Below are 23,746 nucleotides of genomic sequence, written 5' to 3' on the forward strand. Positions count from 1 at the left end.
CACTAGACATAGTAATGTAGCTGATATAAAAGTGTATGGTAAGTTCCTTTACATGTTGCCATTAAAATACAAAATAAATAAAATTAGTCACATCACATTATTTATCTAGATTCTACACTAACAGAAAATGCTTGTTTCTTCTCCATTTTTGATTAGCAAACAAGCCCAAGCCCAGAGTGACACAAACTCCAAGTGTGAACGAAATATACATTGGAGAGCCTGTTTCATTCAGCTGTATGGTTGATAAGTCCTCTGGGTGGGAATACATCTGGTACAGAGATGGAACAGAGATTCAAACATCCAGCAATTATACTATAACCTCTCCAAAGCCATCTGACAGTGGACAATACTGGTGTCGGGCCAAACGAGGAAAGGGCCCGTTCTATACTGAGAAGAGTGAAAACAAAAGTCTGCAATTAAGCCTATCTGGTAAGCATTTCCTTTTTCCTAACTCACCAAGCCCAGGAGACATCACATTTAATGTCAAACTCTTGAACATTTGAAGTGAATATCCATTTGCTACAAACTTCCAGATCCTCCTAATCCATCTCTGGAGGTACAGACCCAGTGGTTGGATATGTTCCCTACTGAGAGAATAAAGATGAGCTGTGCAGTTCAGGGGAGTTCTGAGTGGACTTTTACCTGGTACAGAGATGGACAGAAAGTCAGTGGAGGCTCAGGTGTGTCCCTGGATGCAGAGGGAATGTCACTCACTATCCTCTCAGCCACACAAACACATAAAGGACTCTACACCTGTAAAAGTCACCATACAACTAGGAAAATCAGCTCTGGACCCAGCAACTCTGCTGATATCACAGTTCATCGTGAGTTTTTAACAGTTATACCTTACACATTAGTTCATCTCAACACGATTGACACATGCCATTAATTGGTTATTTTAATTGGCTATATTCTATCCGATCGGATAAGAGACAGTACACTTACTGTAATATCAGTGCAGCAGAAGTAGATATTGCTTACCTCCGTCATTGGTTCTAATGCTAACATATCAAGAGGGAAGATAGCAGTCAGCGATTTCATTGATAATAAAGTATGCTTTTGAAGTTTGCTCTCAGAGACCATTCATTTTGTATTAATGATGCAGTATTAGGCTACTACATAACAAAGACACGTTTCTTTAACAGTGTTTTTTTCTCTCATGTGACACTTCTTTGTAATAAGCTTTAGTGGTAATGTGATGGGTTGTTGTTGTACTTTCTGATTTAGAAATCAGACCCAAGTCGACATTAAGCAAGGATCCTGGCTTTGATCAGATGTATGTTGGAGAGTCAGTGACCTTCAGCTGTGAAGTTGCTGTGTCCTCTGGCTGGGAGTATCTGTGGTTCAAAGACGGAAAACAACTCAACATTACTTCTGACTCCAGTAAATCCTATTACAACATCAACTCTACTGCTCCCTCTGATGGTGGAAACTATACATGCAAGGGGAAAAGAAGCAAACATGCATTCTTTGCAAATGACAGTGAGACAATTTCTCTTAAGATTATTGGTAAGAAAAGACTATCTTTAAAACTTTTCTAAAATATCTGTTTTAAGAATTATGTTAGAGCTAGTGTTAGAATTTTCAGTTGCCAGTTATAAATGTATTAACATGTTATTGCCAAGGTCTAATAGGGAAGGGATGCGAATGAAATGGTATAACTTATGCCATGTTGTTGTCTATGCAGAAATACCTGTTCCCTCTCTGGAGCTGCAAACTCCATGGCTCGATGTGTTCCCTACTGAGAGAGTGGAAATGAGATGCAGAGTTCAGGGAAGCTCTGATTGGACCTACACCTGGTACAGAGATGGACATGAACTCAGTGGTGATCATATTAGTATGTCCCCTGGAGCAGAGGGTTCATCTCTCAAAATGTCATCTACTAAACATGAAGATGCTGGAACGTACACCTGTAGAGGACAACACAGAACCAGGCCTGTCAAAACTCAATCCAACAACACACTCATTCTCCATGGTGAGCACAGTTTAGCAGTTGTTTTTGTCCATTTCTTATTACTATTACACTGCAGTAAAGACTCTTGTTTCTGACACCACAGTATAAACATTTTCCGTTTCAAATTTAGCCAACAAGCCAAAACCCTTGATGACTCAATATCCAAGAGCTGAGAACAAGATGTACATTGGAGAGACAGTGTTCTTTGGTTGTAAAGTTAACGTTTCCACTGGCTGGGAGTATCTATGGTTCAAAGGTGAAACTGCACTATCAATCGGTGGCAATAGCTATAACATCAGCTCAGCTACTTCATCAGACAGTGGTACTTATAAGTGCATGGCCAAAAGAGGCACTACAGCATTCAATACAGAATACAGCGAGGTTCAGACTCTACAGATATCTGGTGAGCCAAAACAATAAGTAAATCTGATATTTCACTCTTTGAATACTTCTGTATTTTACTTTGACACAATAATATGATGACATTGACTCTCGTTATAACTTATAATCTTGACAAAGTTTAAATGAAACAGCATAATTATGGGTACAGAAAAATCACAATTACCTATTTCTTTTTAGCTATTCCTGTTCCAGCTCTGAAGCTAATGACTCCATGGTCAGATGTGTTTCCCACTGAGAGAGTGCAGTTGAGCTGTGGGGTTCCAAAGAGCTCTGACTGGACCTATACATGGTACAGAAATAGAACACAGATGCAGTTGGACAATTCTTCATCCCTGGACTCAGATAAAGCTACTCTTTCCATCCACTCTGTCTCATCCATACATGCTGGAGAATATGAGTGTATGGGACAACATAAGAGCAGATCTGTCAGCACTACAAATAGCTCTGGATCTGTTCTCACAGTCTATGGTGAGATGATTTATACTCTATTGATACCCCATTCAAGGGATAATTTGATATTTTGTATTTTAGTTGGTTAAACCTCTCCTTTTGTGTTTCCATCGGGGGGAAACATTCATTGGAGACAAAGAGCTACAGTAGCTGTAGAGTAGCTGTTTTAGGAAAACAAATGGAGGGAAAAATGTTTAAACTCTTAAAATTAAAAATGTCAAAGTTTCCCTTCAATCTGATGAATTACGAACACATCCTTACTATGGATTTTTGGTTCTAATCTAAACATTACTATAATTTGCATAACATACCCTCAGACGAGATTCCCAAAGCTGTACTGAAGCAAGAACCAGAGTACAATGTGATGTACATTGGAGAATCTGTGAACTTCAGCTGTGATGTTATGGTCTCCTCTGGATGGAAGTATCAGTGGTACAAAGATAAATCACCACTGTTCACTTCTGGACACAGTCATTCCATCAGCTTAGCTAATGTAACAAACAAGGGGGAGTATCAATGCCAAGCAACAAGAGGCAAGAAAAAAGAATTTCACATAGAATTTTCAGAGACCCGTAACCTTGACATTCACGGTAAGCATAATAACTTTTTCCTTCTTAAATATAGTTGCAAGCATGCATTGCAGCTGTTGTTGAACTTGTTTGCCTCATTTTCCTACTATGTCTGCAGTGCGTCCGTGGGCCGTCATGACCTTAACTGGCTGGTCAGTCTCCACTGATAGTCTGGTGCTCAGATGTGAGGTGAATGGAAGCCATGACCAGTGGAAATACACATGGTATGATTTTCTAGCATAAAGTGTACGACATGCATGCACAGTATGTACTGTAGGCCTACATGCCCCATTGTGTCTTAAAACACCCTAAAACACTAAAACATACAGGTTCAGAGAAGGAAACGGTCTGGGTCCCTCTGAGTCTGACACCCTCACAGTCACACCCCAGGATGACCCTGATCAGAGCCAGTACACCTGCCAGGGTATCCGCTTTGGACGGCCCTCTTACTCCACCCTCAGTGATGCTTTCCAGACCAAGAACCTCCGTGAGTAACGTTTGATTCAGACTGTGTTACAAGAATGTCTCTCATCAAAAATAACTAATATGTTACACCATGTTATGAAATGTACTTTCTGTGGAGACCAGAATCACACACAGTACATTATTATAACAGTAGTTGAATCACAACTTCTTGAGTCATACACTACAGCCTGTGATGTTAAATGTTAAAATGAGTTGTTCTAATGCTAATCTATTTATTTAAAATGCAATTTTCCTCACCGTATCTCAACCTTCAGGGTCTGGGCCTGTAGTGGGATTGATTGTGGGACTTCTGGTTGTGATTCCACTGACGATCCTTCTGCTCCTGTTTTGTCGATACAGAACATACAAAGGTGAGAACTACTACATTAGATAGACTGCATCTAGATTACAATCACAGAGCAACTCTCCCTAATAAATATTAGTATGGGAACATTTGCCAAATTCTTGACCAATCTGGAAAGTAAATGCTTGCCAATAGCTTTCTTCACACATTTTGTGAAGAAAGCTATAGGTAAGCATTTATTTTCCAGATTGGTCAAAAATGTGGCTAACTTTCCCTTACTATGTCATGGCCTAGCAATTTAAACGTTCAAAGGTTTATGGTACAACTTTTTGTGCCATGCTTTTCCAATACACGGTTGGAAAACCAGATTCTGAGTAGACCGTATTCTCATGCCATACAGTATTATAGATTACTATCCTTAATAAATATCATGGCATAGCAATTTAAAGAGTCAAAGATTTATGGTACAACCCTTTTCTCTCATTTACAGACCCATGGTGTGTCAGGTAAGTACTACTAAGTATTACTCTGTGTATTGATCAACATGACTGCAGTAGATTCCATCTTGTTTTCTAGTTCATTTATGCAAAATATTATCTTTTAATTACAGGCCCATTCATTCTGAGGGAAACAATCAGGTCTCAGTTTCAGACCAGAAGACAAGTCAAAGTGTGAATCCTAATGACGTGTACTGCACACTGCAGCATGGTCAGTCTTTGAACCAGATGGTCCTTCTGACAATGATGAATTTCAATTAAAATGATTTCATAACTTATCATTATCATTATTAAACATTTGATGTCCTTTTTGTGAGTTCAGTTGAGTTTGTTTATCCGCATTAGCTGAAAAATGTAGCTAACAATAAACGTCATGTGCTTATTTGTTTACCTTTAGGCGACACAAGCATCTATGTAGTAACCGATCAGTGTGATGACTATGAAACTGGTACAGTATACAGTATATTAAAGATCTAATCCAATGATTTTAAACTAATTTCCAGTGAAATTAGTGATGAATTTCAATTAAAATGATTTCATAACTTCAAATTTAAAAAAATCATTATTAAACATTTAATGTCCTTTTTGTGAGTTCAGTTGTGTTCTGTTGAACCGCATTAGCTGAATTAGCTTTATTTTCTCAAATAACAATAAGCGCCATGTGCGTATTTGTTTACTTTTAGGTGACACAAGCATCTATGGAGTAATCGATGACTATGAGAATGGTACAGTATATATTAAAGATCTAATCCAATGATTTGAAACTCATTTCCTGTGGTTTATTGTTTAATGTTAATGTTTGGAGTATAATTTTTTTCCAGGTTCAGATGTAGGACTTGATTTGTTAAAAAGTATTTTAGCGCACAACCCTGAGCTCAGTAAAAAATAAAAATAATGTAAAAATATTACAAGGTTGGAAAACCAGAGTTTCGTGGTGTATTCTCATGCCATTCATACAGTATTATAGATTACAATCATGGAGCGACTCTCCTTATTAAATGTCATGACATAGCAATTTAAAGGTTCAAAGATTCATGGTACAACCTTTTTCTTTCATTTACAGACCCATGTTGTGTCAGGTAAGTACCACTAAGTATTACTCTGTGTATTGATCAACATGACTGCAGTAGATTCCATCTTTTTTTCTCCTTCATTTATGCCAAATATTATCTTTTAATTACAGGCCCGTTCATTCTGAGGGACCCAATCAGGGCTCAGTTTCAGACCAGCGCACCAATCAAAGTGGGGATCCTAATGACACGTACTGCCCACTGCAGCACGGTCAGTCGTTCAATCGTGTTGGTTTTTCTGACAAGGATGACTGGTTCTAATTTCAATCTAATGTATAACTTCAAATAAGATAAAACAAATCTTCATTCTATAATAATTAAATGTTGTTTTTAACGTTTTTGGAAGTTCAGTTGTGTTTGTTTTTCCTCATTAGCAGAATAATTAACAAAATTGAAACATTTTGAACCAACAATAATAAGCACCACATTAATACTGATTTATCTTTAGGCAACACTGGCATCTATGGAGCAATCGATCACTCTGACTATGAAAGTGGTACAGTATACATTTATTTAAAGATCTAGTAATTTGGCTTATTTTGGAATGTTAATGCGACATGATGAGAATGTGTTAATTAAATCAAATTGGGTATTAAATGATGTCATTTATTTCCTAGTAAGCTGGTATTCTGAAATCAGCTAATTATGTTTACAAATAGGAATGTTTCTGAAGGGTAATTACTTAAATTATATTTACAACAACAACTACTGTACATACTGCACGTCCAATGACAGAGTATCCTGTCACTGTACCTTTGTTTCAGCTCCTTAGAAGAGAGACGTGTAGGACAACCCAACAACAGATGTGGCTAAAGCCAAATGGATCTTCACCAATAACTGCAGAGCAACAAAAATATACATAACCATACAAATGGATCTTCACCAATAACTGCAGAGCAACACACATAACCATACAAATGGATCTTCACCAATAGGCATTATTGGGCAAGTTTAGTAACTAGTTATAGTATTAGTTACTAGTGACTTCAAAACACCAAAATACAGAGCATACAAATATAAATCCATACAAGAAACAAAATAGCTGAAGGTTAAAAAACGTGGGAGTTTAAAACAGCATAAGAACGTGTCCAACCATTTATCCATGAAGGCAGGAGGATTTTTAAAAGGCCATGAAGTTTTAAGTCTGGATTTAGAAATGTTCAAGGAAGGTGCAGACCTAACGGGTAAAGGTAGGCTGTTAATAGTTTTGGAGCTCACTAGGATGAAAACTAGTAGATATAGGAAATTAGGAATCATGTCTTCAACAACATACCTTGACATCAGTCTTTTTAGTTCTGTCTGGCTTAGACTGGTGCAGACGGCTCAACATGAGCGAGAACGCGCCTCCATATTAAACATGCATGAAAGTTAGTCCCACGTCCCAACACTGCCAATAAGTACATAACCATACAAATGGATCTGGAACTCGAGTGGCACAGGGGTAAAGTTCCTGGCCACCACTGCAGAGGCTAAGGGTTTGAATGCTCCATGGTGCCTTGGCTGGGCGTGCAAAATTGTCCTGTTCACGGGAGGGAAGCTGGGCGGCCAGCAACTCCTACAAGTTGGTAAAGGATGCCTGTCAGTAGGCTGTCAAACAATTGCTTAGCTTTTTTTCATTTTTAACTTTAATCATTGGCTTTTATAGTCTTTATATTGTTAATTGTTAATAGTGTTGTAAAATACTGTCGTTGTCTAGTGGTTATTTTCGGCAACAAATTATGGTTGCGTCTCCTGACTTTGAGAAGTAGAGACTCATGTGACATTCGATGGGGGAGCGATGCAATTGTGGGTAGTGATATATTTCTCCATGACATCGCAAATTAAACATGTTTTTCTTAAAACTAGATTGATTGCATACATAGGCTATGTGTGGAGCATATATCATCGTTTTACAACCAGGAACCTCGTGGTGAGTCTACATACATTGGATTGTTACGATAGCTGAAAATAAAAGGAGCTGCATTGTTACTTCCGTAAACTCACTGTTGAGCCCTATTGGCATAGCAGGAGGAAAAGGGGAAAAATTGGCATGCAAATAATTGTGTTGAAATATTTTCTATTGTACATTTGTTTACTACACAGAATTGTTAATTATTGAAATATTTTCTATTGTACATTTGTTTACTGATTTAACACAGAATTGTTAATTATGTGATGAAATATATGCTTGTTGTGATTAATCACATTTTTATTTCAAACAATTGTATCTTTTGTTAAGGTATTTTCTTTTAGATAAACTCATGTTACAGATTTTGAACTGCTGTCTGACTCTGAAAGCTATTTTCATTCATGTCAATGAAACCTCAGTGATGCTGCCTTTAAATATTTTTTTAATTGAAATGTTTTTCAAATTACTGTATGTGATGTAGGCCTAAATAAATGAATGAATCTTAATTTGTATTTGTTCATAACATTTTGTCATAAGCCTTGGATGCATGATCTTTGAATCTGAACAGGGTGCATCTCTGCTTGTATTCGCAGTTCAATCAAAACAAGTTTGTTCTCACACAAATGTTGTATAAACTCTGTTGTGTAAACTCCTCACATCTCTTATGCCAAGAACAGTGTCATGCATTTTAAATAGTTTTGACATTCCACACACTACACTCTACAGTAAACTGCACAACTAATTGCTCACATTTTACTTTATTGTTGCAATTAGAACTCCCCTATACTGACACTGTAGGTTCCTCCTGGCATGGTGGCACAGACAGAAAAAGACATCTCCATATATGGGCACAAAGGGCCACAGACAGATGAGTACAATGGGTACTATGACAAATCCCCCAACACTATGACTCAGACATATTGGTCGGATCGGCAGTGCAACGTAACTCTAGATATGAGGGCCGCGTAGCGGCCTGAACCTCTACTGTATATTATTTTATCACTAGAGGCATATCATTGACCTACATCTCCCTTTCTCTTTCTAGCGGTGACATCTGAGATCCTTGATATGGCAGATGGAAATGAAGGGCTTATGTCATTCAAGCAGTTAGGATAATATAACCTCACATCCAAATAAATTATATCCAAATATATTACTATATTTGGATCACTTCTTTCTAAATATTTCCAAAGCAGTAGGACTAATAATATTTTTTTTACTTTAAGAAATACCACTTGGCTTGTATTATTTTAGCCATCTTAATTACATCTGAAGAGCTTTGTTAGGAAGGAAGTCTGGATCAGTTCCCATGAGAGAAGGGGGAAAAACGAATCTTCATTCGTTTTTTATTCTGACGTGTAACACTACCTATTGTCTAGAATAGATTCTCAACATGATTTGTTTTCAATATTAAAAAGAAAGGTAGAATATTGTGGTATACTGTGTCACTATTTAATCACATGAACCCTAGCATCCCTATTCTGGGGGCGAACATTCGGAAAAAATGGAAGTTCCAATTTTTGTTCTAACCTAATAAGCTCTGTGCATAACTGTAGTCCCCGGGTACAGGGACGGAATAACCCCAGCGTGGGCCCCTCCCCCCTCAGGCGCTACCCACAATGGGCAGTCAGGTGTGTCAGTCAGCACGCAAACACACTGCTCAGGTATTAAGGCACGTGTGGGTCAAGAAAGCATCTGTAGACGTTTTATCATACAGGATTTACAGTCTGTAACCTTAAGTACAGTAGTGCATGTATTTGCATGTAACAATAATAACCTTAACTTGCAGAGTCTTGCGGACATGCCGCACCAACATTTCGCTGCTTGTAGACTGCAATATGATAAGAGTGAGTGACAAAATCCTTCTAACCACTGCAGTGAATACAGAGGAGGGGCCCACATATTTGATTAACCTATACATCTCAGTTTAGAACATTGTCGATAGCCTCTCGGCCCAGTTCCCCCAAAGGGCCCCTGAGAGTCAAGGGCCCCGGCCCCACTGGCCCAATGGCTAATCCGTCCTTGCCCGGGCACCACCGAAGAATAATTGGAAACACATATTAAGGTGTCATATGCGTTTCCAGTATAAATCTGCTGCCGAGCCAATCAAGTGAAGCTATGGGAAAATGAACCAGAACAGGAAATGGGTATGAAGCCTTCTGGAAACCTGGGACTACAATTCTGCACAGAGCCCATGTTCTACCAGTAGTGTATTTATTTCTCATTCACATTTGTTCATATATTATTTTGAGTGCTTTATTATGTAGATATTTGCACTGTAAAAAATAGGAGGCAGACTATCATTCAAAGAAATTATAACATTCTAACCCTAGCTCTATGATAAATACGTTCTCTTGTAGATAATGCTTCAATGCTTGTAGATAATGCTTCAGTTCTTTGACCAAACACCAGGTGTCAGCAGATACCATGTATCTTTCTGTTGTTCTATTTGCCTGTCACATGATCACAAATAGTCCAAAAATGTGCCTCTGCTTGGTTTGATTAAAGAGACCATATTGATGCTGTATGATGTATGTATCCATGTCAGGGGACATTGTATGTGCAGGCTACTATCGAGCAGTGACAAGTCTCAAGCACTCAAGCCACAATGTTGGAGAAGCCAAAAATATATATATATTTGTTTTACTCGTATACCTGTACACAAGACATACAACAAAGATCAGTAGATCACCTTAAACACATTGAACTTTGCCTATAAGATCAAAGTACAAAATAATACACGTTTGAGTGTTCTTTCAGATGTGTTGTTGACACTAATTGCAATTTGATTGTAAAAGCTGAAGACACTTTTTTTTGTGGTTCAATGTGATGATACTTTTCTCTGAGAGCACATGAGACAGAAGCAGAAAATAATCCCTGAATGTTCCAGACAAAAGTTTTGATAAATAGCTTTAGACCTAAAATAAAACATGGCTGGTCGACATTGACTAAATCAGGGATTCCCAAAGTGGGGTACGCGAGAGGAAAAATGTAATGGTGGTTTAATGGTGCAATAATTACATGGTAATCATTTTCAAATGGGATTTTTGATCATGTAAAAGCATGCAATTAAAACATCTCCTTTGTAAACTTTGGTAAAAAAAATAATCAAAAACCTAAACTTACATTTTAATAAATCATTGAATGTACCCAGAATGCACTTCAGCTGAAAATTCAGTCATTTTAATGAATGTAATTTTCTTTAATTTAATGTGGCTTAATTATGACAGCAACCCCCCCCCCCCCTCTTCTCTCATGATGGCTCCATACTCTGCCAATGAGCCTGTGCATATGTGTCCCTGCCCTCACCCTTCCTCTTTGCTATTTAAAAGTGACGTTTGTAAAGCACAATAAAACATAAAGCCTTGTTGCTAAAATGTGCTATATACAAATAAACTTTCCTTGCCTTGGGTGTAACTTTGTTGAAATGGGAAATTGAAACTTTGTTACAGTGTAGTTTCAGTTTAATTCAAATGTGCAAATTTTTGTGCTCTTTTGAACATTTATGTGTTGTGATTATTTGTGCATGTTTGATGCCTTCAATATGGTTATAAATAGGGAATTGTTTGGGTGAATTTCTTACAGCCTTCAATCACTATGTCCCTCTAACCCTCACAGTATACATACAAACACTCTTTTTGGTTTTAGTTACATTTTAAAATGACCCAATTCTGTTATGTTTTTGAACGTAACATTTGGTTCATATGCAATACAATTAGTATATCAACCAAAGCAGTCAACAACGACATTCTGTTTCCCCCCCCCCTTTTCTCAGCGATGATCAGAAATGACAAATGTATTTCCTCACAGACGCCTGAATGTGGTTCACCAACACATTTCCTGTTGCTGCCTCAAAGCACATGGCTTTTGCTGGGGTGGGGACAGAGTTGCAGTGGTGTGAAGTAACTAAGTACATTTACTCACGTACTGTACTTAAGTATAATTTTGAGGCATTTTTTTTTTACTTTACTTGAGTATTTCCAATACTAGTTACTTTGTAGATTTAGATTTGTAGATTTAGATTTGTAGATTTAGATTATTCTAATCAAATTATTATTATCACAAAACATTCATAGAGCCCTATAGGCCATTTGAAAATGGCAGATCTACAACACACGTTGTGAGCTTGTAGATCTGCTATTTTCAAAAGATTTTTATACATTTTATACATTTGAATAAAAAAAATATTAAGGAGTACTTTTACTTATACCAAGTATATTTTGATGCCAATACTTTTGTACTTTTACTCAAGCACATTTTGAAAACCAGACTTTTACTTAAAAGATATATTTCTACCTTGCCGTATTGATACTTTTACTTAAGTAAAACACTTGTGTACTTCCTCCATCATTGCAGGGCGGTGAGGTGACTCCCAGGCCACAGAAGTGAGACTAGGAAGCAGCTAGCCAAGAAGTGAGATTAGAAAGCAGCTAGGACTATAAGTGAGTTTAGAAATAAAGTACAGTAAGCACACACCCCTACTCACGTTGCCTTACTTACTGATACACACGTACCATAGCCCTGCTGGGTACACATTTCATTCAACACATTAACCAACAGGGCATCATCCATGCATCATCATCTCTGCACGTGCACGGCTCAATGAAACAATGTGGTTCATCAAAGCCTTCAGCATCTTATGTAAGTTTTTAGGAAGTTGCACTCTGTAACTATTTGATTATAGCCTATAATTCATTTCAAATATTTTCTTTGTTTCATTTTAATGGTATAATCTCTAGAAATGTTCACTGACACATGAATTAATATACACGTCATTCTAGCATGTGAACAGTGCTTTTTTAGGGTATTTGTATTATGTTGAAGGTCTTATTAATGTCTTTCTTTTGTTTTCTTTTTTTCTCACTCATTTCTCCAAAGTTGGCTAAAGCAGCTTTAAGAGATTTACTGTCAATATAAGGGTGCTATTTTGGTTTAGTTTCATTCTCAACTGTATTATTAAATTAATTACTTTCATAATGACTTACTTACTCAAATTACAATATTGTTTTTCATAGGCTTTACATGAATACAGACCACTATACCTGTATAGTGCATAATTCTCTGATTATCGATAGAAATAGTAAGGTCTTTGACACTCTTTGATATTATTTTACCCAATTCTAAGCTTTCCCAAAATCATAAAAATGTTATTGCAGTGTTGCAGATCAAAAGATTGCCTTCTGTTAAAAGTATTTGTATTTTACTTAAATTCTTGTGAAAAACAGAACTAGCTGGTCACAATTAGAATCAAATATTCTTGACTCTTGTTTCGTTCGTCCTTGGTCTGTCTACTTTGTATTGTTTTAGGTGGTCAGCACTATTACATAAGGTCATAAAAAAGGAACTTGTACTTCTCTCTTGCATTTATATAATTGTCTAAACTGTACGCTAACTCTGAATTCTTTTCAACAGTGTTTGCTGCTCTTTGTGAAAATGGTATGGCCTGATTCTATTACACTGTGTTTGAAATAACCTTGTAGTTTTATGCTGTAATGATTTTTTGTTGCAATCATTGATAAGATTCAGAATTAAAATCATCTTAGAGATGTACAGTAAAACGGACACAAGAACCCAAGACAATAGAAACTCATTAAAAGCAATAAAGACAGATGTACAAGTACCAAAGGGCAGATATGTAACGGCGCTTAGGGGCAGGCTGATTGTCTGTAATGGTTGTTGCTGTGTTAAACTTACTGTACTGTACTGTACTGTACTGTACTGTACAGCAGTGGTTCTCAACCTTTTCAGGCCTCGACCCCCCAAAATAATCATATCTGAACTGGGGACTCCCCAAAATAATCATATTTGAACTGGGGACCTCCCCACCCTGACAAGCACTTGGAATTAAGGAATTGAGGCATTACATTTGTTTGACTCGGTTCGACAGATAAATATTGTGAAAATAGCATGGATCTACTGTACAAGCTCACAAGTTGCAAGGTGTTGTGAGCTTGTAGATCGGCTCAACACTTTTGTCTCTTTCTTATATCATTTGACAATTTGGCCAATGTTTGAACAGTTGTTGATTACTTTTGATGCAGTAACAGTGTTTTTCTTGTATATATATATATTTACAAATTCACAAATTCATGTGGGTTGAGAACCACTGCTTGTACAGTACTTACTTAAAGTTGTTCAGCGAGTCAGATGATGTCGATTGATTATGTCCTTAACGGTGGCTTCTTAAATGGCTAAAGAGTCCAAACCTGGATCCACATGTTCTGCTGCAGGCGTGGGGCGTGTATAGGTTGCTGTGTTAAAAACACACATAAACACATCAAGAATAGACAGTTACATACATACAAAAAGTGCACATTGATCGATTCTAACTATTTTGTTTTTCATTGCTGAGGGAGGTGAAAGAGTGAGGTTAAGGGAAAGACGAGAGAGGGATCAAATTATAATCAAGTAGTGTTCATATTAAATAATTGTATTGAAAGATTAATATATTTGTAGTAGGCCTATAAGCCTAAGCAGTGGTGTAGTGGAGGGTATACGAAGGTAATACACCGACGACGCCGTATACCCACATCTTTTTCAGTGGCCAGTTCATATAGGGCTACTAGAATACTCAATTCAATACTCATTTGCCACACTATCGATACCAGCCATGTCTCCCACACACACACACACACACACACACACACACACACACACACACACACACACACGCCCAAATGTAGCAGCCCCACCTCACTCATAGTGCTGCAGTCAGCTAATCTCTCAAGACGGAAAACTTTTTCTTTTCTTTGTCAATGGGTTCCCAGATTGGCTGACTCATCTCACACTTAAAACTGTCATAATTTGCGGGTGTTATCTTGCTGAACATGCAACACATTCTCATCAGAAAAAAAGTACTGTTAAGCAACATTATATGAAAGATTGAGCTTTACCATCAGTATTGGCATGACAGTGATGTGGTGAAGAACCTCGTTCTGTAAGCATCACTGAAGTTGACCATCTTACCTTACACTTTAACAAAATGCCATAACTCAGGGGTGTCTAAAGGCCCATGCATGGTACCAAATGAGGTGGTCACCCTATCACCTTTTAGGTGATAGAGAGAGCGCTCTCTATGATAGAGAGAGCTCTCTCTATCACCACCGCGGTGATTTGCTATGTCCATGTTCAAGAATGCATTCAGACGGGCTAAAACATAATCTCTGCTCCCCTGAAGGAGAAAATAAAATTATACTTTGAACAGCACGACCACAAATAGCACTACAACTAGTCCCACCCCATTTTGCCAATGAAAAAGATTCCGAAATGGAAGTGAGCTTCAAGTCATAAAGTGTAACATCCATTTTAGTTGTTTGGCAACACCTATAGTAGCTCTATTGTCTGTAAGAAATGCGATTCCCAGAATCCCGTTCAGGAGAAAAATCATTCCAATACCAATACCATTCCCAAACAAATGTTGCAGTATCCTAGTACCAAGGATATTTTGGAACACATCAACAATATTTTCAGAAACGGTATACTGTATATTAACTTCAAAATACATAAATAAATACATTTCTGGTACATTGAACTGCATCATTTTGACTGCAATATTGTTCAGATTAGGTTGTTGTGTATAACATACCAGTTAAAGATATACCAAAATAACATTTGTTTAATTCAAAAAGTTAGAAAGTATGACTTTAATTAGTTTTTTAAGGTTTACAGTGCATGACAAATAATCTACAAACACAAATTCTATAGACTTAGTCATGGTTCTGATATGGCATGGATGGCAATTTAAAAACTTTTGTAAGAGTTATTGGTGGTTGTGTTTGTTGCGATCTAACCCTTGTCCTATCTGTATCCCATCAATTTCCCCAGCTACCACGCTCAATGACCTTCCCATGACAACTCTGCTCCCAATGTCCAGTGTAACTCCAGCTACCACGACCGATGATTATGACTATGACCTTTCCATGACAACTCCCCCAATGTCCAGTGTAACTCCAGCTTTGTCTGTGGATCCACCTGCTGCCCACATCTATCGGGGGGAGAGGGTTAATCTGCACTGTAATGCTACAGGCAATACTCCAGACTGGACGTATCAGTGGTTCCATGATAACCAAGGAACACCTCTACAATCTGCTGAACCAACTTCCACAGAATATACCATTAACTCTGCTGCCCCTGCTGACGATGGAACATACTGGTGCCGAATCAAGCGAGGAGAGGAACTCTCAGCATTTAGCGATGACATTTCATTGACTATTATTGGTGAGACTGAGACCAGTGGTTTTCAGACTTAGTTTATAGTCATAATGATCATACTGTTCTACCAGAACATTTGAGAAACATATGAGAAACAATTATGAATATGGCCTTAAAATGTGTTTCATACATCTCTGTAATGAGTTTTACATTTTATAAAATTGCAGACCCACCAACGCCATCTCTGGGTGTACAGACCCAGTGGTCAGATGTTTTTCCCTCTGAGAAAGTGGAGATGAGCTGTGGAGTTCAGGGGAGTTCTGACTGGTCCTTCACCTGGTACAGAGATGGACAGAATCTCATTGAGGACTCGACTGTGTCCCTCGGTCCTGAAGGTTCAACTGTCACTGTCTCCCCTCCATCACAGACATATACCGGAAATTACTTCTGCAGAGGTCATCACAAGACCAAGGCAGTTACCACTGTAGATAGTAACTTATTTGGCCTAACAGTCTATGGTAAGTTATTTTACATGCACTGTAACCATACCATAAAAGGATCACTTTAACATTTGCTTCCCTGTTGTAGGTGATGGTATTTGTATGAATCTATTCTAGACTAACATAAAATGCCTGTTCTTCTCCATTTTTGATTAGAAAACAAGCCCCAGCCCAGAGTGACACAAACTCCGAGTTTGAAAGAAATATACATTGGAGAGCTTGTTTCATTCAGCTGTATGGTTGACAAGTCCTCTGGGTGGGAATACATGTGGTACAGAAATGGAACAGGGATTCATACATCCAGCAGCAATATATATATTATAAAATCTCCAAAGCCATCTGACAGTGGACAATACCGGTGTGGGGCCAAACGAGGAAAGGGCCCGTTCTATACAGAGAAGAGTGAAATAAAAAGTCTGCAATTATCTGGTAAGCACTTCATTTTTCTTAACTCACCCAGCCCAGGAGACATCACCTTTAATGTCAAACTCTTGAACATTTGAAGTGAATATCCATTTGCCACAAACTTCCAGATCCCCCTAAGCCATCTCTGGAGGTACAGACCCAGTGGTTGGATGTGTTCCCTACTGAGAGAATAGAGATGAGCTGTGGCGTTCAGGGGAGTTCTGACTGGACTTTTACCTGGTACAGAGATGGACAGAAAGTCAGTGGAGGCTCAGGTGTGTCCCTGGATGCAGAGGGAATGTCACTCACCATCCTCTCTGCCACACAAACACATAAAGGACTCTACACCTGCCAAAGTCACCATAAAACCAGGAAAATCAGCTCTGGACCCAGCAACTCTGCTGATATCACAGTTCATCGTGAGTATTTAACAGTTATATTACATGTTAGGATGTAAAAGAATGTTAGTTTATCTCAGCAAGAATGAAAAGTATTTTAATTGGCTATATTCTATTGGATAAGAGACAGTACTTACTGTTATGTCAATGCAGCAGAAGTAGTTATTGCTCACCTCTGTCATTGGTTCTAATGCTAACATATCAAGAGGGAAGATAGCAGTCACATTATCTTGCTATTACACTGATAATAAAAATATACACGTTTCTTAAACAGTGTTTTTCTTATTTGTAATAAGATTTGGTGGTAATGTGATGGGTTGTTGTTGTACTTTCTGGTTTAGAAAACAAACCGAAATCAACTTTAAGCAAGGATCCTGGCTTTGATCAGATGTATGTCGGAGAGTCAGTGACCTTCAGCTGTGAAGTTGATGTGTCCTCTGGCTGGGAGTATCTGTGGTTCAAAAACGGAAAACAACTCAACACTTCTGACTCCAGTAAATCCAATTACAACATCGGCTCTCCTGCTCCCTCTGATGGTGGAATGTATACATGCAAGGGGAAAAGAGGCAAACATGAATTCTTTACAAATGACAGCGAGACAATTTCTCTTAAAATTATTGGTAAGAAAAAAAAAATTTTTTAAACGTTTCTAAAATATCCGTTTTAAGAATTATGTTAGAGCTAGTGTTAGAATTTGCAGTTGCCAGTTATAAATATATTAACATGTTATTGTCAAGGTCTAATAGGGAAGGGATGGGAATGAAATGGTATAACTTATGCCATGTTGTTGTCTATGCAGAAGTACCTGTTCCCTCTCTAGAGCTGCAAACTCCATGGCTCGATGTGTTCCCCGCTGAGAGAGTGGAAATGAGTTGCGGAGTTCAGAGAAGCTCTGATTGGACCTACACCTGGTACAGAGATGGACATGAACTCAGTGGTGATCATATTAGTGTGTCCCCTGGAGCAGAGGGATCATCTCTCATAATTTCATCTGCCAAACAAGAAGATGCTGGAACATACACCTGTAGAGGACAACACAGAACCAGGCCTGTCAAAACTCAATCCAACAACACACTCATTCTTATTGTCCATGGTGAGCACAGTTTAGCAGTTGTTTTTTATTTGATTGTCCATTTCTGATTACTATTACATTGCACGAGCAGTAAAGAGTAAAGACACTTGTTTCTGACACCACAGAATAAACAATTTTCCTTTTCAAATTTAGCTAACAAGCCAAAACCCTTGATGACTCAATATCCAAGTGTTGAGAAGATGTACATTGGAGAGCCAGTGTTCTTTGGTTGTAAAGTTGATGTTTCCACTGGCTGGGAGTATCTATGGTACAAAGATGGAACACCTCTATCAAACAGCAGCAATAGTTATAACATCAGCTCAGCTACTTCATCGGACAGTGGTACTTATAAGTGCATGGCCAAAAGAGGCACTACAGCATTCAATACAGAATACAGCGAGGTTCAGAGTCTACAGATATCTGGTGAGCCAAGGAAAAAGTACCAATCTGTCATTTCTATTTTGAAAGCTTTTGTCTATCATACATTGACACAATAATCTAGTGTAATGGCATTGCCTCTCATAATTTATGATGTTAAAATATTGTTAAAATAAGACAGCATACCATAATTGCGGTTACAGATAAGTAAAAAAAATATCTATGTCTTTTCAGATATTCCTGTTCCAGCCCTGAAGCTAATGACTCCATGGTCAGATGTGTTTCCCTCTGAGAAAGTGGAGATGAGCTGTGGAGTTCAGGGGAGTTCTGACTGGACCTTCACCTGGTACAGAGATGGACAGAAGCTCAATGAAAACACCACTGTGTCCCTCGGTCCCGAAGGTTCAACTGTCACTGTCTCCCCTCCATCACAGACATATACTGGAAATTACTCCTGTAGAGGTCATCACAAGACCAAGGCAGTTACCACTGTAGATAGTAACTTATTTGGCCTAACGGTCTATGGTAAGATACTTTACGTGCACTGTAACCATACCATAAAAAAGATCACATTATAATTTTAATCCCTGTTGTAGGTGATGGCATTTGTATGAATATATTCTAGACTAACATAAAATGCCCGTTCTTCTCCATTTTTGATTAGCAAACAAGCCCCAGCCCAGAGTGACACAAACTCCAGGTTTGAAAGAAATATACATTGGAGAGCCTGTTTCATTCAGCTGCATGGTTGATACGTCCTCTGGATGGGAATACATGTGGTACAGAGATGGAACAGAGATTCACACAACCAGCAATTATACTATAACATCTCCAAAGCCATCTGACAGTGGACAATACCGGTGTGGGGCCAAACGAGGAAAGGGCCCGTTCTATACAGAGAAGAGTGAAATAAAAAGTCTGCAATTATCTGGTAAGCACTTCCTTTTTCATAACTCACCCAGCTCAGGAGACATCACCTTTAATGTCAAACTCTTGAATATTTGAAGTGAATATCCATTTGCTACAAACTTCCAGATCCTCCTAAGCCATATCTGGAGGTACAGACCCAGTGGTTGGATATGTTCCCTACTGAGAGAATAGAGATGAGCTGTGGAGTTCAGGGGAGTTCTGACTGGACGTTTACTTGGTACAGAGATGGACAGAAACTCAGTGCAGACTCAGCTGTGTCCCTGGATGCAGAGGGAATGTCACTCACCATCCTCTCAGCCACACAAACACATAAAGGACTCTACACCTGTAAAAGTCACCATAAAACCAGGAACATCAGCTCTGGACCCAGCAACTCTGCTGATATCACAGTTCATCGTGAGTTTTTAATAGTTTTATTACACATTTGTTTATCTCAGCAAGATTGACACATGCCATTAATTGGTTATTTTAATTGGCTATATTCTATCCGATCTATTCTAACTCTCAGAAGTATTAATTCCTTCCATTTCTGATTACTATTGTATATTGAACAAGCAGTAACAATACTTATTTGTGACACCACAGAATTAACATTTATTTACCTTTTCTAATTTAGCTAACAAGCCAAAACCCTTGATGACTCAAGATCCAAGTGTTGAGAAGATGTACATTGGAGAGCCAGTGTTCTTCGGTTGTAAAGTTGATGTTTCCACGGGCTGGGAGTATCTATGGTATAAAGATGAAACACCACAATCAAACAGTGGTAATAGTTATAACATCAGCTCAGCTACTTCATCAGACAGTGGTACTTATAAGTGCAAGGCCAAAAGAGGCACAACAGCATTCAATACAGACTACAGCGAGGTTCAGACTCTAAAGATATCTGGTGAGCCAAAAAAATCAGTAAATCTGATATTTCATTCTTTGAATACTTCTGTGTATTATACTTTTACACCATAATATGATGCCATTGACTTTCATAATAATTTGTAATCTTGAAAAAGTTGAAATAAAACAGCATAAAAATGGGTACAGAAAAATCACAATCTATTTCTTTTTTAGCTATTCCTGTTCCAGCTCTGAAGCTAATGACTCCATGGTCAGATGTGTTTCCCACTGAGACTGTGCAGTTAATCTGTGGGGTTCCAGACAGCTCTGACTGGACCTATACATGGTACAGAAATAGAACACTGATGCAGTTGGACAAATCTTCATCCCTGGACTCAGATAGAGCTACTCTTTCCATCCACTCTGTCTCAGCCAAACATGCTGGAGAATATGAGTGTATGGGACGACATAAGAGCAGATCTGTCAGCACTAGAAATAGTTCTGGATCTGTGCTCACAGTCTATGGTGAGATGTTTTGTACTCTATTGATACCCCATTCAAGGGATGGTTTGACATTTCGTATTTTAGTTGTTTAAACCTCTCCCTTTGTGTTGCCATCGGGGGGAAACATTCATTGGAGACAAAGAGCTACAGTAGCTTTTCATTTTTAGAAAAACAAATGGAGGGAAACATGTTTAAAATCTTCTCCACAGTGATGAAGAAATAAAAAATGTCAAAGTTTCCCTTCAATCTGATGAATGTCCTTACTATGAATGTTTTTGTCTAATCTAAACATGAACACAATTTGCATAACCTATACCCTCAGATGAGATGCCCAAAGCTGTACTGAAGCAAAGCCCAGAGTTCAATGTGATGTACATTGGAGATATCATCAACTTCAGCTGTGATGTTATGGTCTCCTCTGGATGGGAGTATCAGTTGTACAAAGATAAATCACCACTGGTCACTTCTAGACACAGCCATTCCATCAGCTCTGCTGTTGAAAGAAACAAGGGGGGGTATCAATGCCAAGCAACAAGAGGCAAGAAAAAAGAATTTCACACAGAACTTTCAGAGGCCCGTAACCTTGACATTCAAGGTAAGCATATTAACCTTTTCCTTGATTAAATGCATCTGCAAGCATGCAGCTGTTGGAACGAGTTCACCTCATTTTCCAACTGTGTCTGCAGTGCGTCCGTGGGCCGTCATGACCTTGTTAACTGGCTGGTCAAAAGTCTTCTCCACTGATAGTCTGGTGCTCAGATGTGAGGTGAAGGGAAGTCAAAGCCAACACCAGTGGAACTACACATGGTATGATCTATATATTCTAGCATAAAACGTTCCACATTTGTGTTATTGTATGTCCCATCGCATCTTAAAACACTCTAAAACACTAAAACATACAGGTACAGAGAAGGAAATGGTCTGGGTTCCTCTGACATACTCACAGTCAAGCCCCAGTATGACCCTGATCAGAGCCAGTACACCTGCAAGGGTATCCGTGTTGGACAGCCCTCTTACTCCACCCTCAGTGATGCTTTCAAGACCAAGAACCTCCGTGAGTAATTTCCTAATTCATACTTTGTCCTACTACTGTCGCTCATTGAAAATAAATGATACGTGTTATGAATTTTACTTTTTCTGAAGGCCAGAATCACATTCAGTACATCATGTACTGTGTGTTATTGTACTAATTCTCTCCCTTTCTTTCTGTGTCTCTCTCCCGTCTTTATAGTTCTGAAGAGAAGGGTGCTTCTCTCCATCTCTGGTTGTCTCTTCTTTGGAATTCTTGCCGTCTTTCTGGGATGCATCGCTCTAAGACTGACCCGCAAGACAGGTTTTGCTTTATCCTCCTCATTATCTTTCAGTATACCGTATGTTTTCCATGTTAAAGTACCAAAAACTATTTCTACAAGAAGTTTGAGGTCAAGCAATATCAGTTACTACCCGCCTTCCCAGATCTCTATTACCAAACCCATGCATACAATTATCTAACTTTATAATTAAAGTTAACCATCTTTAACCCAATTGCAAAAAAATAAACATAACCATTTATGTGTAAAAGGTATTTGTATTACTACAGATCCAGACTAGGATCATGGCAATCACATTGCATCAACAAAATCTGTCAGAACACCTACTGTAATCTATCATGAGGACTTTTCAAAAAGCTTTGCTCTCTGTGGCAACAATGAGGTGACAGTTTCATCTTTTACTCACAGAGAAGCCAGAAGAGCCCAACCTTTTTCTCACCATGGCTGAGCTGAAGACACGTGAGTCCACCGGGGGTTTGTCGTTTGGGCGTTTCTGAGTGTGCTGATATATAGTGCTAAACCTTCATCATAAGTGAGATATTGGTGAAATTGGTGCATGTGAAACTTTTTCCACTGGGGTTTCCAATCAGGCCTTTGCTTCAGCATTATGTCTTTTCTTAGAAATGTTTGGATTCCATTTAAGACTTGTCCTCTATGCTACAGAAGCCCCTTGCCCATTGGACGACTATGACCGTGTCACTGAGGTTGCACCGTCTGCTTCAAATAAAGGTATTAAATATATTACATTTAAGATAATAGGTGATATATGGATTATTTGTCTATCATATGTCTGTTTGGAATCTACAGTGGGTTATTATAAGGTCATTACACACCAGGAGCAACGCGAATAAACTATATGAAAATGCAATTATTTTACATCAAACTTTTATTTTAGTGATGCCTCATTCATACAGGTTGCTGATTTTATTTGGTCAATCTCTATTTGAAAGATTGACCTCATTTTGAAAAATAATTACGTTGCTTCATCGCCTCGTTATAATCTCAAAAAGCAGTTTAACTTAATGTGAATTAATCGCACAAAATAAACTATTCTGCCGGTGTATACGGACCTACAGTACTGTATATCCTCTCTATGCTACAGATGTCCCTTTCCCTTTGGACGACTGTGAAGGTATCGCTGAGGTTTCACAGACTCCTTCAAATAAAGGTATAAATACATAACCCTTTAAGATATCCCATGATAAATCAAATTGGTAACCTGAAGATCTCTTGGTTAATTTCAGATGTTAATCTGTGTGATTATGTGCTATTTTTAAAACAATTTGACGTGCAGAAACAAATGACGATGAAGCAATTTGCAGTGAATCGACAGCACTCGTATCTTCTCCAGAGGACCAAGGTATTACAACCGTATTAAGTTTTCTCCCTACGATGACTTGCACATTTCTATGTTTTTATATCAGGAGAGGCATATCGGTGATCCACATCTCCCTTTCTCCCTCTAGCTGTGCCATCTGAGAGTGTTGATACGGCAGAGGGGTTTCAACGGCTGATGTCATTCAAGCAGTGAGGATACTCTGCATTTGGATCACTTTCATATAGTTAATTGGGTGTCCTTCAAACCTGAACACACAGTCACAAAGCCAGAAGCCATATTTAGAATAGTAATATACAGAAATAAACCATTACAGACCTTCATCCTATGACACC

At 38.3% G+C, this 23,746-nt stretch overlaps 2 protein-coding genes across 2 annotated transcripts in view; both read left to right on the top strand.

Annotated features, from left to right (window-relative positions):
• The window catches only part of LOC308097173 (Fc receptor-like protein 5), a 29,423-nt gene extending 21,346 nt beyond the window's left edge, over window positions 1–8,077 (top strand). Inside the window, exons 12-27 of the mRNA XM_080444816.1 lie at window positions 1,228–1,509; window positions 1,688–1,975; window positions 2,085–2,357; window positions 2,534–2,824; window positions 3,124–3,396; window positions 3,494–3,599; window positions 3,705–3,862; window positions 4,116–4,211; window positions 4,635–4,650; window positions 4,755–4,852; window positions 5,039–5,089; window positions 5,325–5,366; window positions 5,705–5,720; window positions 5,825–5,922; window positions 6,160–6,207; window positions 6,476–8,077. Of these exons, the coding sequence (XP_080300942.1) occupies window positions 1,228–1,509; window positions 1,688–1,975; window positions 2,085–2,357; window positions 2,534–2,824; window positions 3,124–3,396; window positions 3,494–3,599; window positions 3,705–3,862; window positions 4,116–4,211; window positions 4,635–4,650; window positions 4,755–4,852; window positions 5,039–5,089; window positions 5,325–5,366; window positions 5,705–5,720; window positions 5,825–5,922; window positions 6,160–6,207; window positions 6,476–6,483 (2,144 nt within the window). The 3' untranslated portion in view covers window positions 6,484–8,077. The remainder of the gene's footprint in view (window positions 1–1,227; window positions 1,510–1,687; window positions 1,976–2,084; window positions 2,358–2,533; window positions 2,825–3,123; window positions 3,397–3,493; window positions 3,600–3,704; window positions 3,863–4,115; window positions 4,212–4,634; window positions 4,651–4,754; window positions 4,853–5,038; window positions 5,090–5,324; window positions 5,367–5,704; window positions 5,721–5,824; window positions 5,923–6,159; window positions 6,208–6,475) is intronic.
• A 4,097-nt stretch (window positions 8,078–12,174) lies between these two features.
• On the top strand, window positions 12,175–23,707 carry LOC308097174 (hemicentin-1-like). The gene is made up of 22 exons (XM_080444817.1): window positions 12,175–12,240; window positions 13,012–13,035; window positions 15,424–15,816; window positions 15,978–16,268; window positions 16,407–16,679; window positions 16,784–17,074; window positions 17,395–17,673; window positions 17,853–18,146; window positions 18,279–18,548; window positions 18,738–19,028; window positions 19,168–19,434; window positions 19,539–19,829; window positions 20,050–20,319; window positions 20,496–20,786; window positions 21,088–21,360; window positions 21,452–21,572; window positions 21,668–21,819; window positions 21,997–22,098; window positions 22,484–22,534; window positions 22,739–22,804; window positions 23,178–23,243; window positions 23,370–23,707. Exons 1-22 carry the CDS (start codon window positions 12,210–12,212, stop codon window positions 23,552–23,554), a joined length of 4,572 nt encoding a protein of 1,523 aa, XP_080300943.1. The 5' UTR covers window positions 12,175–12,209; the 3' UTR covers window positions 23,555–23,707.
• The last annotated feature ends 39 nt before the right edge of the window (window positions 23,708–23,746 follow it).

This window comes from Gymnoscopelus braueri (genome assembly GCF_963280865.1).
Source record: "Gymnoscopelus braueri genome assembly, chromosome: 12".
In the NCBI taxonomy this organism is placed as follows: domain Eukaryota; kingdom Metazoa; phylum Chordata; class Actinopteri; order Myctophiformes; family Myctophidae; genus Gymnoscopelus; species Gymnoscopelus braueri.

Excerpts from the sequence above, each read along its gene's own strand:
- LOC308097174 (XM_080444817.1), top strand. The coding sequence starts at position 12,210 with ATGTGGTTCATCAAAGCCTTCAGCATCTTAT. Across the intron at positions 17,674-17,852 it reads AATTTCTCTTAAAATTATTG|AAGTACCTGTTCCCTCTCTA; the intron begins GTAAGAAAAAAA and ends TTGTCTATGCAG. Across the intron at positions 18,549-18,737 it reads TCAGAGTCTACAGATATCTG|ATATTCCTGTTCCAGCCCTG; the intron begins GTGAGCCAAGGA and ends ATGTCTTTTCAG.